This window comes from Poecilia formosa, unplaced genomic scaffold (assembly GCF_000485575.1).
Source record: "Poecilia formosa unplaced genomic scaffold, Poecilia_formosa-5.1.2 Scaffold131, whole genome shotgun sequence".
Lineage (NCBI taxonomy): Eukaryota > Metazoa > Chordata > Actinopteri > Cyprinodontiformes > Poeciliidae > Poecilia > Poecilia formosa.
The window spans coordinates 295,360-308,059 of NW_006800070.1; the positions used below are offsets into that span (position 1 = coordinate 295,360).

The window sequence follows — 12,700 nt, forward strand, 5'->3', positions numbered from 1 at the left end:
AGGAGAATTTAAAAAAAAAAAAATCCCACCCCTGTATGTAATTCTTCAATATACCCTTATGTCAAAATGCATAGTATATTAAATCAATGTTACATAGAAAACAATTTAGATATTTTTAAGATATGAATTATGGGTGGGAACGTATCGCATCAGTCATTTATTATGATAAATTTCTTAAAATAATAAAAACTGATTTATTAGTCATAATAAATTCCAGTTAATGTTTAAAACCCCACAAAACTGTCCATATTGTGGAGACTGAGAGTTTAAATATTTTTCTTCCAGTAAGAGTATCATTACATGTCCATTCATTTAAAAAATATGATTAAATGCAGTTGCTGTGAGCCATTTAGTGACACAAATCATTCTTTATGTGAAAAGTATAAATAGTTCTTATCGTCACGTTTATCGTTCTCACAAAATGTCGTGATAAAACCTCCGGTCCATATCGCCAAACCCTCTGAATCCTCAAAGAGTATCCAATATTGTTTTGTTTCTGAATTTCCTTCATCTATAAATAAATTTATACTTATGCTTTTCATTGTTGTTCCTATTTTTTTTTAATTCCCATCTACCCGTAATCTGTATCTCCCTTCTTTTTCTAAACAATTCTTCTCTGCTCCAAACTCCCCGTTGAGTTGCAACCAAAATAAAACATTAACTTCACGGACAAATGAACCAAAGCAAGTCTAAATTGATTTCGCATAAGCTTTATTAACGAGCAGTCTTTGCAGCAGCAGCAGCAGCAGCAGCTCTCACCTGGCCCTCTCTCTACCACAACCTGCTTAATGATTCCCCCTCCATCCACAGCGGGGCAAAGGCTGCGGCTGTAACGCGACAGCAACCAGCTGGAGCCACACGGAGCGGCAGCGCACAGGCGAACTCCTCATTCCACCAGGCTGTGATGCGCACGGGTGACGCCGCGCTCCTCTAGTCCGCACACAGACAGGCGAAGACTTGGCGTGGAATCGGACCCTGCTGCGCCTCATCTGGAAGAACAGCGTCGGGGAAAATCCCGCAAAAACCACGACTCTCTCCGTGCCGTGTGCGAGTGAGAGAGAGTGTATGCGTGTGTGTTTGTGTGTGTGTGTGTGTGCGCGCTCGGGATTTTTTTCTTTTTCTTTTTTTAATTTTTTTTTATAGGCGATCGTTGTTGAGAATAATCCGTTTTTTAGGTGAACGTTTCCATCGGAGGAAGAGAGGAGGGTTTTCTGGACTTTGCAGTGGAGACGAGCTGCTCAATTCCGACAGATAACCAGCAGATATAGGCTTTAATCAGGTAAGAGCGCGGTTGTCTGCATGCGTGCATGTCGTGCTGGGGTTTTTTATTCTTCTTACATACAGCCGTCAGGGTGTGTGTGTGTGTGCGTGTGCGTGCCGTTTCTGTGTGAGCGCATGATGTTACATGGGGATGAATGGGGATGGAGGAGAAGGCTGGCTCTGAGGCACCTGCGCATCCATAAAAAATAAAGCCTCTGCGCTCCGCCTGCAGTCGGCTAGTCGAACAAAAACAAGACGGAGGCGATTTACTGCGCGAAACAATAAAATGTCGGGCGGTTGAAGATAAGCTAATTGGCCTTTAAACGCCTCCAACGTGGCTCTGCGGAGGCTGCGAGGGAGTTTTGTTTGCATGCGTCAAATATTTATTAGATTATTACGGGAAAAAAAAGGTGTGTCAGGTTGTGGCATTTTTCATGTCTGTCGCTGGGATGAGCTGAAAACATGTGATGGAGGGGATCTGGTGGGAAAACGCTCTCACTGCGTCGTTTCCATCGGAATGCAGCAGCGTCTCCCCCTCCTCCACCTCCCTCCTCTCCGCTCACACAGGAGGCGCACGGCTCTAATACCATTAACTCATTTGTTATTGCCCAAAGCGCCAAAGGGGGAATACGGCATCTCCTGGCACCCAGTCTGGCAGGAAACACGCCGTTCCCAGCAGAGGCGTGATCAGTCATGATGTTTTTTTTTGTTTGTTTGTTTGTTTTGCTTTGTTTTTATATTCTGATGATGTAAAGAGGGAACAAAAACGCCGCAGTACGCCGACCTCCTTGTCCAAATTGTTCCCGTCCTCCTGATGCAAACTGTTTGTCCTCAAGGTCATTCACGGCAGCCCGGCATGCGGTTCAAACAGCAGATCCGCGCAGCTGCAAGTGGCCAATAATGCGGGTTGGGACTGGCTCTGTGAGGCGCAGAGGAGGCTGAGCGTCAAAACGCGGGGCTTTGCACTGATTTTTTTTTTTTTTTTTTTGGCTGCGGCGCACATTAGTGCTGCTGCTGCTGCTTGTTGTGGAAAGCCCGAGTCAACGCAGTGCAGAGTGTGGTGGAGCTGTCCAGAATGCTGCTGCTGCAGAGATGTGGGCCAACATTAAGCCATACTCCCCCAACTTTAGTGTCTTAGTTTAATGTCTCCATCAAACATAAAGTGAGGGAAGAAATAGCCGACAAAGTGGCAGGAGATGGAAGTATGGTTCCAAGATATTTACAAGTAAAAATCTGAGAAGTGTGGCATGCATTTGCAGTTTTTTTTAGAACCATATAATAGACATATGGTAATATCATAGTTCATTATGAATACTCAGACCTTTAAAGACCAAAGGCTGTACTGAAGACTTTGGGAAGAAGCAAAATGAGCTTTAAACCAATAATGATTAGTTTAATCTTTAACTAATAAAGATTAGCTTAAAATTAAACTAACAGCAATTGGTCTGTGGTCAGGGAAAAGTTTGAACAACAGTATCTTGACAGCAGAAGTTAAGATAAAAATTGTATTTTGAGAAAACAAAGTTTTGCTTAATAATTGGCTGAATTAGATATTAATAACCTTTTGGAAAATTGACTCTTAAATGACCAGCTACAGCCATGACACATATGATTTAGACTTCCATCTCACACAAGATGGCACCTTAAAACTGAAGAAACTGCCATTTTGGGAATCTCTTTAAGTCCTACAGAATTTATAAGCACCATTAATAGTAGTAGCGTTCTGCCATGACTGATTACAGAATAGCTTTCTCTGTTTGTGTTGCAAAAAGCAGAATCAATATCAGCAGAGCGTTTAGTTATTACCGTTAGCATTAAGCTAACGACACCATTTAGCATGTTTGTTTTGGACAATTGTATAAGTTAGCGTGAAGAAATGAAAGGAAAACTTTAATATGACAGAATAAGCTAACGCAAGCTAACATAAACTAACATGGTATGAGTAAAATGACTATTATTGCATTCTGGGATGAATAGATTTTATCCCAGTCTCTTTGTATGTTGTTTCAGTCCTTCATGGCTGGGTCCCAACACCTTTGTGTCTTATGCCTAATTCCTAATGGCTTTCTTTCTGCAAACACTTTTTCTTGCCACTCTATCACAACGGCTAGATTTGCGGGAGTGGTCAACAAACAGAAATACTGCCAAAACGTTTTCCTACTTGAATCATAAACCTCTGCAGCTCCTCCATAGTAACCAGACCGCTTGGCTGCTTCACTGGTTAATCCTCTGCTTGTTTGAGTTGTGAGTTCAGATCAGTCCTTGACAACCCGTGTCCCTGTCACAGAGATGCGTCTAAAAGCTTGCATCATTAAAAAGAGTGTGCCTTTATCGGATCGTTTATCATTTATCGTGATAAATTTCTTCTAAGGATAAGAATTTTGATTTATTGTTGTCACAATAAATTCCAATTAATGATGTTCAAAGCCCCCCAGAAGTGTTTTTATTGTCAGGATTGATAGTTTTACCATTTTCTCCACTGCTGTTCAATCAAAGCATCAATAAATGCCGATACATTTGAAAATGCAGTGACTGTGTGTGCAGGTTAGTGACACAAATCACACTCCATTATGTGACTGGGAAAAAAAAACACAATTAAATGTTTTTTAATTGTGTTTGTGGGACTATAATAGCTGTGACACACAGTTACAGTCATACACTTACCAATAAAAGATGTAATAAATAGTTCTTATTGTTACTTTTATTCACTATGGTTGCGCAAACTATTGTGATAAAACCTTAAGACAACATTGCTCAGCCATACCCTTAAACAATGTTTTATGTTGGTTTAATGTATAAAAATCCCAGTGAAAGACACTGGGATTTGAAGCTGTGACATGACAAAAAGCAAATGCATACATTTGCAGGACGTTCTCTTCTCTGACCCATGCATCCCCACATTAAATAATATCCGGCTGTCTCATTAGTTTAATTATGCATCTGCCTATTCTTGGCCGTCTTATGTCATTTGCCACATCATGAGTCAATATTTCATGAACGCGTTGCTTCAGAGAGGCAGCTGGAGTTGTCGTAGCTGCTGCTGAGTGCCTTCATCATGTGGTTAACAAACTAATCCGAAGCTGACGGCACACCGGACTGTCCGCAGCTGGTTTTAGGCACAGTGGTACTCACAGACCACTCAGTTATAAGCCATATTCCCCACTGATCCAGATTACAGCTAGCCCTGCTGCGCGCTCCTGCGTGCCCCCACCGCCGTCCCCACGTCTGTGTGGACTCACTGCAGCTGTGTCTCTCTCTCTTACGCGCAAGCTTTGTTGTGATTGTCATCGGCGTGGGGACGGTGTTTGCAGTGGAAACTTGATAGCAGTGAGCTATCGAACGTTTTGGTGAACTGGATCTGCTTTGACAGTGATGATCCAGGTCACTTCTTACTGGGGGCCCAGAGCCTGGCACCCGCAAAGGGCCACAGAAATAGAACACGAGCATCATGGAACTATCCGCGCTTCCGTCCAAGAAGAGGATCGAATCAGTTTATAGTTGGTATGATTAAAAGCTGAACAAGAGTTTTTTCCTTTTAGAGCTCACTAATGTGAAATGTTATTAGACATAAATACGTAAACGAGTACCACCACATTCACCTTGTGTCACATTGCTCACAAACTGCAATGGATTTTATTTTATTGGTCTATTATTTAGAATAAAAGACGAAAAAGCAGAGCACAACTGAAGTGGATTGACAGAAAATCTAAAAAATGTGCTGCGCATTTGAATTCACTTGACTCCGATACCCTTAAATCAAATTTACTGCAACAAAGTGATTAAGAAATCACTTACTTAGTGCAAAAAATCCTTTTGCGTGTAATTTAATCTTACTGTAAATCCAGCTAGACAAAGTGAACTCCCAGCTCTGAGCCTTGTGTGGGAAAACGTGTTGATATAAGATGTCCTATTTAAAGCTTTCCACAAGCCATATAGGGAACACAGCAAACATATGGAAGAAGGCGCTCTGAAACGCCTTGCCCAAGAGCACAGTGTCAAGGCAATGAAGTTTATTTGTACGGCACGTTTCAGCAACAGGACCGTTCAAAGTGCTTTACACCATAAAAACATAACAGAGAAGCTATGAAACAAGCAATAAACATTACATTCTGTCAAAAGAAATCATGGAAATCATCAAGCGACTGCACATCAAATATGCTGATTATTGTTCCAGTTACTAGGAATCAATGGCAGCTCTAAACAGGTGGGATTTTAGCCTTGATTTAACAGAACTCCATGTTTCAGCTGTTTGAAAGTTTTCTGGAAGTTTGTTCCACATTAGTTGAGCATAAAAAACTGAATGCTGCTTCTCCATGTTTGGTTCTGGTCCTGGAGATGCAGAGCTGACTGGAACCAGAAGACCTGAGTAGTCAGGCTGATTCAATGGAAAAAAACAATCTTGCTGGGGGAGGAAGTCAACATTTTCTAACTGCAAGACAACCAAACCCCAGCTGTCCGATGAACCGACGAGACCAGGACGTAGCGTCGCCCTAGGACGCCGTCTCAGGCAGTGCTAGCATGGGAAGAAGAATGTGGCTAGATACAGGGCAATCCTGTTAGAGCAGGTATCTTAAACTCCAGTCATTGTCACAGCCCTGCAGCCTTTACATACCAATATTCTTCAACATGTGTAACTCAAATATACAGCAGCACTTTGGATCTGAAAGTTGTAGGACACTTGTCCTTGAAGGCTGGTGTTCGAAATAAAGGGTTCCAGTCTCAGGTGTAGGTAAAAGGAAGTGTGAGAGTAGTCTAGCCTAATCCGAGACACAAATCCAATTGAGAGTCTGTTGCAACAATCGAAAAATTATGTTTGCAGATGCTCTGAGCTTGAGGTATTTTCCATTGAAGAATGCGTACGATTTTCAGTCTCTAGATGTGCAAATCTGGTAGAGACATGCATCTGCATAAGAGATACAATACTTTGTGTTAGTCCATAAAAATGTCGATATAAGACATTGAAGTTTGTGATTCAAGTTCAGCCAGTGTGGCTTTGCAAAGCGCCATAATGCGTGACTTTAACTGCAGTTCAGTATTTTAACAGCAGGTGTTTTTGTGTTTGATGTTCTGTTGCTGTTTATCTGATGGCGTGTCTGTCAAGGTTCAGAGTCCTGTTCCCCTCACCGTCCTCTGCAGGGCGTTCTTGTCTGCCTTGTTGCAGCAGGAGTACCACTCCAAAAACAACAGAAATGCAAAGGCAACACTCAACCCTGACATTAACAGCAAGTTATTTTACCACAGGAATCATGGGAAAGCAAAACAGCAAGCTGACTCCTGAGGTAATGGAGGATCTGGTGAAGAACACAGAGTTTAATGAACATGAGCTGAAACAGTGGTACAAAGGCTTCCTGAAAGACTGCCCCAGCGGCCGGCTGAATCTGGAGGAGTTCCAGCAGCTCTACGTCAAGGTTTGTGTGATCTGCACCGCTCTCTCGCTTTCTCTCACCAAAATCCACGCTGGTCAACTCACGACACACCTCTGTTTTCAAACGTGCACAGTTCTTTCCATACGGCGACGCGTCAAAATTTGCACAACACGCCTTCAGGACCTTTGACAAAAACGGAGACGGCACCATTGATTTCCGAGAGTTCATCTGCGCCCTGTCCATCACCTCTCGCGGCAGCTTCGAGCAGAAACTCAACTGGGCCTTCAACATGTACGACCTGGACGGCGACGGCAAAATCACCAGAGTGGAGATGCTGGAGATAATCGAGGTGAGGGATTATCGAGTCGTTAAGCCTTTACCCATCAGGGGACTGGCTGCGTTTTGTCCATCCGTCTGCTGCACACCTGCAGAGCAGCAACATCACACACACATCACACACACACACACACACACAGCGCTTCATTGTGGCAAAGCTTCAGCTGTATTGGATATCTTGATGCTATTTTAGGGAACACAATCTATAAGATGAATCTGATCTGTGTTGGTGATTTTGGAGAGTATTGACAAATCCAGCTGGGATAAATATAGTGTTTTATTCCAGTCGTATAAGACACACCATGTGTTTTCGCAAATTAAATTTAGCATTTAGTCTGCTGTTTTTACCCAGTTGTTTATATTTCTGCAAGTCTGTTTTGTCATCAGCTTGGCACTTATATTTTTTACGTTAGGCAGAACTTCATTAATTATTTGCAGATACAAACATGTGAACCAGCGGTTTGAAGAAAGATGGGCAGCTGAACCAGAACAGCACCAGAACACAGTGATTTAGAAAACACATTTTGATTGAAGTATAAATACAAAGATAGTATCGGAACAAGGTAAAGGAAAGAAGAAGAAATAAGAAGGACAAAAGCTTTGATTTTATAGAAATTATAACAAAATTTGGAAGTTATATTTACCAGGTAGTTATGAAAAAACAGCAAAGTGGAGTCTCTTCTTACCTAACCCTACATGTTTGTCTTTGTGATGGTGGGTCAGAAAATTTTGTCAAGGCTTCACTCCTAAGTCAGTTGGAAACACCAAAACAAATTCCTGTGTTGGGAAAATAACACTCATAAAATAAGTGTTCAGCGTAGCTCTTTGGCAAAAATGTCAAGTTAATTTCAAAGCATGCAACTTGAACAAAAAAATTTATCTTGCTCTTACTTCCTTTTCATCTCTTCCCGTCGTCATTGTGAAGTCTGTTCAAAACGCAACGTCGTCAAACTGAGACGTGACATCATCATTGCTTTGAAAGTTACTGCACCGGGTTTTCATGTCAAACTATTTTTGTTCCAAAACTATTGAAGACATAAATTCCTCCAGCTGTGTGTCGGGGAATGGCGGCTGGACAGACTCTTCATTCTACAGCCTGTAGAGGAACTGCTGGCAATCCTGGAACTTCATGCTTCACTCCTGTCACCATGGAAAAGACAGGACGGTTTTTGCGCTTGCCTATTATGACAGAGTTAGCACATTGTTAGCATCCAATGCTAATCATCAAGTCTTTTGTCCAGTGGGTAAACTTTATAAATATCTGTGTTGCATACTTTTTATTCCCCAGGAAAGCAGGAAGTTATGTGTTACAATTTAGAAAGTCCTAGAAATTCTGATTAACTTTTAAAAGTCAAGCATATAATTTCCAAAAGCTTATGTTACGTTTAAATTTTAGGAGTCATGCTAATAATGAGTGTTTCCTAATATTTTATACTGCTATGATAAAAGATTATTTTATTTCAAGGCTTTTCGTCCATCGTTCACAGAAGAGTGAATAAACACGACAGAGATGAGCGAATGACTCGTGAAATTCAAGTCGAGTGACATCTTCATCGACAGTGAGCTGTTTTTAACCCGACCAGGATTTAAGGAACAAAACATTTTTTTAAAACTCTTTCCTCTGGTCCCAGTTACATCACCTCGCTTGACAAACTCTGCACACGTTTTATTTAAGCACGTAGGCCTCCGCCACATTAGATAACAAAAGCACACTCCTTGGCTAATTTTCGCACTCCCTCTCACCCGCAGGCGATCTACAAAATGGTGGGCACCGTGATCATGATGAAGATGAACGAGGACGGCCTGACACCGGAGCAGAGGGTAGACAAGATCTTCAGCAAAATGGATAAGAACAACGACGACCAGATCTCGCTGGAGGAGTTCAAGGAGGCGGCGAAGAGCGACCCCTCCATCGTTCTCCTGCTGCAGTGTGACATGCAGAAGTGAAGCTGCATCCCTCACCCCACCTAACCCTCCACCCCCCCACTCCCACACCCTCTTCCTGCTTGCGCCTCTTTCTCTCTAACTCCCCCACACCCAGTCTGTATCCACACACTCTGGACAGCCGCACACGTTTCAATGTCTCATTAGGTTCTCTGCCATTTCCACAGGGGGAAGAAAAAAAAAAAAAAAAAAAAAGAGAAAAACAACCCATAACAACATAAAAGAAAAAAACTAAATGCTTGGACTATTTTTCAATGGACTCGCTTCTTGTGGTCGTATGCATGAGAATGTCAAAATGCAGAATAATTTTGAAAAATAGCTATAAGATATCACAGATTTCTATTTCTAAACATGCCAACGTGATTCGTGCACAGTGACCCTGTACATTCTCACCTCTAGCTTGTATATCAGTGGAGCACTGCATTCAGTTTTGTTTCTACAGTATTTAGAAATCCCCTTCCCTCTCCCCCGACCCCCAGTGTTCACCGCTGCAACTACTGTATGCTTTACATGATAGTAACAAAAACAATAATTCCTATGATAATTGTAACTGTCTCTACTATTCAGACTTGTTGAGCTCTCGGAGAATAGAAAGCGGCTCCCGTCTGTTCCAGATGTTCTCACTCAGTGGAACCGAGAAGAGTAGGTTCTTTGCATGCATATATTACGTGTCGAGAAAAAAAAAACAACAACAAAAAAAAACCTATATAATCTCTTACCTTTTTTGCATCTTTAGGTGGCTATAAAAAGACAAAAATTGGAAATTCATTTAGTATTGTTGCATGGGCTGTACAGTATGTGACGCATTCTGTCATTGGTTCACCCCCTGCCCTCCTCCCAGTAATGTGGGAGCATCCCCACTCCTCCTTCCCTCCCATTCGATTAAGCATTAGTATGTGATACTTGACTTGTTGGAAAGGTGTTCGGGCCAGTGGCGCCCCAAAGAGGGGGGACAGGGGAGTCGTGGCCCCCCTCTTAAAAAATCCTGGCCTCCCCAGAGAACCATATTCATGTCATAGAAAGGAATAAAGTATCATCTTCTTCAATGAAAACATAAATGTAAAACCCAATAAATAAACCAAAATAAAATATATAAGTAGCTATATAACATATAGTAAATATTATATATATATATATATATATATATATATATATATATATATATATATATATATATATCTTCTTTTTGTTTTAGCTATACCCCCTCCTAAAAGTTTTTTGGCCACCCCTATAAAAATAATCTGGGGGGCGCCACTGGTTCGGGCTGCAGCTGTGGATTGAAGAGCTTTAACGTCGACACGTTGTACCGTGTTTTGGCTTCGGTGGCTTGTACTGTATGTTGAGCAGAAATCTACTTGTGTGTGTGGACATGATTTTTTTTCCCTTTTCTTTTGATCACGTCGTACTGCTGCCCTTTTACAGGAAAGGTCAGAATTCCCGCCATCATCAGGTGCAGTACTCCAATAATTGGCTTTTTTTTTTTTCAGGCCGCTTGTTTTGATTTAAACTTGAAGAAATAATAATAATAATAATAATAATAATAATAATAATAATGGTAATGAAAAAAGGGTAACTTTAACTTACATATCAACATGTTTACAGAAACAAAGAGCACTACGAAACGAGTACGTTCTTGGCTTTTGGATCTGCTGCTTGGAGCTCGCTCTCAAGGCTTAGGGAGCTTGTGAGGGTGACTCCACTTCCAATGCAGCCAAAACAACGACAATAATAAAAAAAGCCTCATCTATGTTTACTGGACACACTGCATTCCTTTGTGTAAAACTCTTTTGTAAGGAGAAACTTTTTATTGAAAGGTGTCATCTTCTTATTTACCTGTCTGCAGCGATCATTAAAGATGCGGGAACCTCAAAGAGGCGTTTGATGGAGTTTCTTACACTGTGAGACGGTCGCGTTTGGTTACTGCCGAAATGTTTCTCTTTCCGATAGTTTGCACCTCCTCCCCTCCACCCCTCTCCTCTCATGTTAGGCTATGCAAGCATGGACTGGGAGTCTGCTTGTTGTCCACTTGCACAAGTGGAAGTTGCAGAAGAAGCTTTTCATTGTTGTTTTTTTTTCTTTCTTTTTTTTTCTTTTTTTTTGTCTGGAACATAAATGAAGCCAACCCCCACATCTTAAGTAACTGCATTATTTCTACATTTTAGTCCAGATTTATTCCCCCCACCCCTTATTTTGTTAAGTAAATGTTTCTATCAAATATGAAAACTCATTATAACAACTGACTGTATTCTTTTACACATGTGGCATGTGTTGCACCCAAACTCAGTTCTGTAGTGTTTGAAATGAATAAACCATCGACAGGCTTTTTGGAAAGACACAGGCTGGAAGGTGGAGTTACTGGGTCTGCATTGAAAATCCAAAATAAAGAAAAAAAAACAACACTAAGACTGTGGATTGTTTTAGCCCACCAACTACAAGGAGAATCTCTTTTACCTTCCGTAAGTTTGTGAAGCTCTGTCAGAGCACATCAGTCTGAAAATACTATGTTGAGATAGGCTAGTTGTGAAGGCTATTTCTACAAATATATTCCTAACCCTTGAACCAGTCATCACTTTGTCCCGTTACAACTATAAAACCTAAAGTAATTTAATTTGCAACAAACCAATACAAAGTAGTGCATAAATATGAAGTGGAAAAAAAAACGATCATTCAAAATTTATAGCAAATAAAAATCTGAAACGTTTGGAGCTCGGAAGAGTCACTTTTCATTTCAACAACAGCTTCAACTCAATTTTGATCAGAAACATTCTTACAACATGACGCTGCCACCATATTTTAATGTGATTATTGGTGTTCATTTTTCAACACACACAGAGTTTGGCATCTAAGCCAGCAAGGTCAATTTTGGCCTCATTAGACCTAAGAAAATATTTTTTCTGGACACAGATTGAATTATAAGTTTGATTTTATTTACCAATTACTTCAACAAGCAAATGTTTGCACTGGATTTCCTTAAAGGGCATCACAGTAAAGCGGCTAAGGTGTTGTGAGTACTTCTGCAAGGCAATGTGTAATCATAGAAATTTGAAATGAAGCTTTCATGTGTGGGACCACCAAACAGGGTACAGCCACGGCTAAAGAATGCCAAAGCTAGCCCCGTAGGAAAAAAAAAATAGCCTTATACAAAGAGTTTGGACTGTCAGTCAGCCATTAAGAAATGATTGGTTTCTGGAGCTGTTGAAGTTTTAAATGTTATCCAATCTCTAACGTTTTTCCGTTAAGTACATGTAACGCGCTAGTTCGACGTTAGGAAGCTTACCGGAAGTTGCCTGCGTTGCATTTGACCATCCTCCACACCGAAAAGAGAAGGGTCGAGCAGAAGGCAGAATATTAATGTTAATTCAATGTTAGGAAGTGTGACCAAGGCGGACTGAAAGGCTTCGTTCACTTCCTCCGCTGCTGTTGCTAAGCTAATTCTAAAACGGCGAAGAAAACTGACGTCATCGTCACGTCTTCTGCTTCTGTTCGCTGATTGGCCCGACTGAAATTCTACTGGAGAAACCCACTTCAATGGGAGAAAGCCCAGAGGGAGAAGTGAATATTTGAATCGAGCATATGAAGGCAATGACCAGGCTAGCTGAGAGCGTCTCAAGGTTCTTTTTAATTCAGCTAGCCATTCCTGTGTTTGTGTTATGCTTGTATGGATGAACACGAATGAGTAACTCTGCATCAAGTAAAATCCACAGGTGAAAGTGATAAAGATCTATGGGATTCATTGAAAATATAAATTTTAGGTCTCACAATTGTCTCCAATTTGTAACGAGTAATCGTGTTTG

General features: G+C 41.1%; 1 protein-coding gene across 1 annotated transcript; it reads left to right on the top strand.

Annotated features, from left to right (window-relative positions):
- The first annotated feature begins 769 nt into the window (after window positions 1-769).
- vsnl1b (visinin-like 1b) lies at window positions 770-9,103 on the top strand. The gene is made up of 4 exons (XM_007561800.2): window positions 770-1,279; window positions 6,502-6,668; window positions 6,760-6,975; window positions 8,712-9,103. Exons 2-4 carry the CDS (start codon window positions 6,507-6,509, stop codon window positions 8,907-8,909), a joined length of 576 nt encoding a protein of 191 aa, XP_007561862.1. The 5' UTR covers window positions 770-1,279; window positions 6,502-6,506; the 3' UTR covers window positions 8,910-9,103.
- Window positions 9,104-12,700: the final 3,597 nt, after the last annotated feature.

What these genes read in the sequence shown, in the direction of transcription:
- vsnl1b (XM_007561800.2), top strand. Translation starts at nt 6,507, where the DNA reads ATGGGAAAGCAAAACAGCAAGCTGACTCCTGAGGTAATGGAGGATCTG. An exon ending in TCCAGCAGCTCTACGTCAAG is followed by an intron (nt 6,669 to 6,759) that starts GTTTGTGTGATC and finishes AAACGTGCACAG; the next exon opens with TTCTTTCCATACGGCGACGC. An exon ending in AGATGCTGGAGATAATCGAG is followed by an intron (nt 6,976 to 8,711) that starts GTGAGGGATTAT and finishes TCTCACCCGCAG; the next exon opens with GCGATCTACAAAATGGTGGG.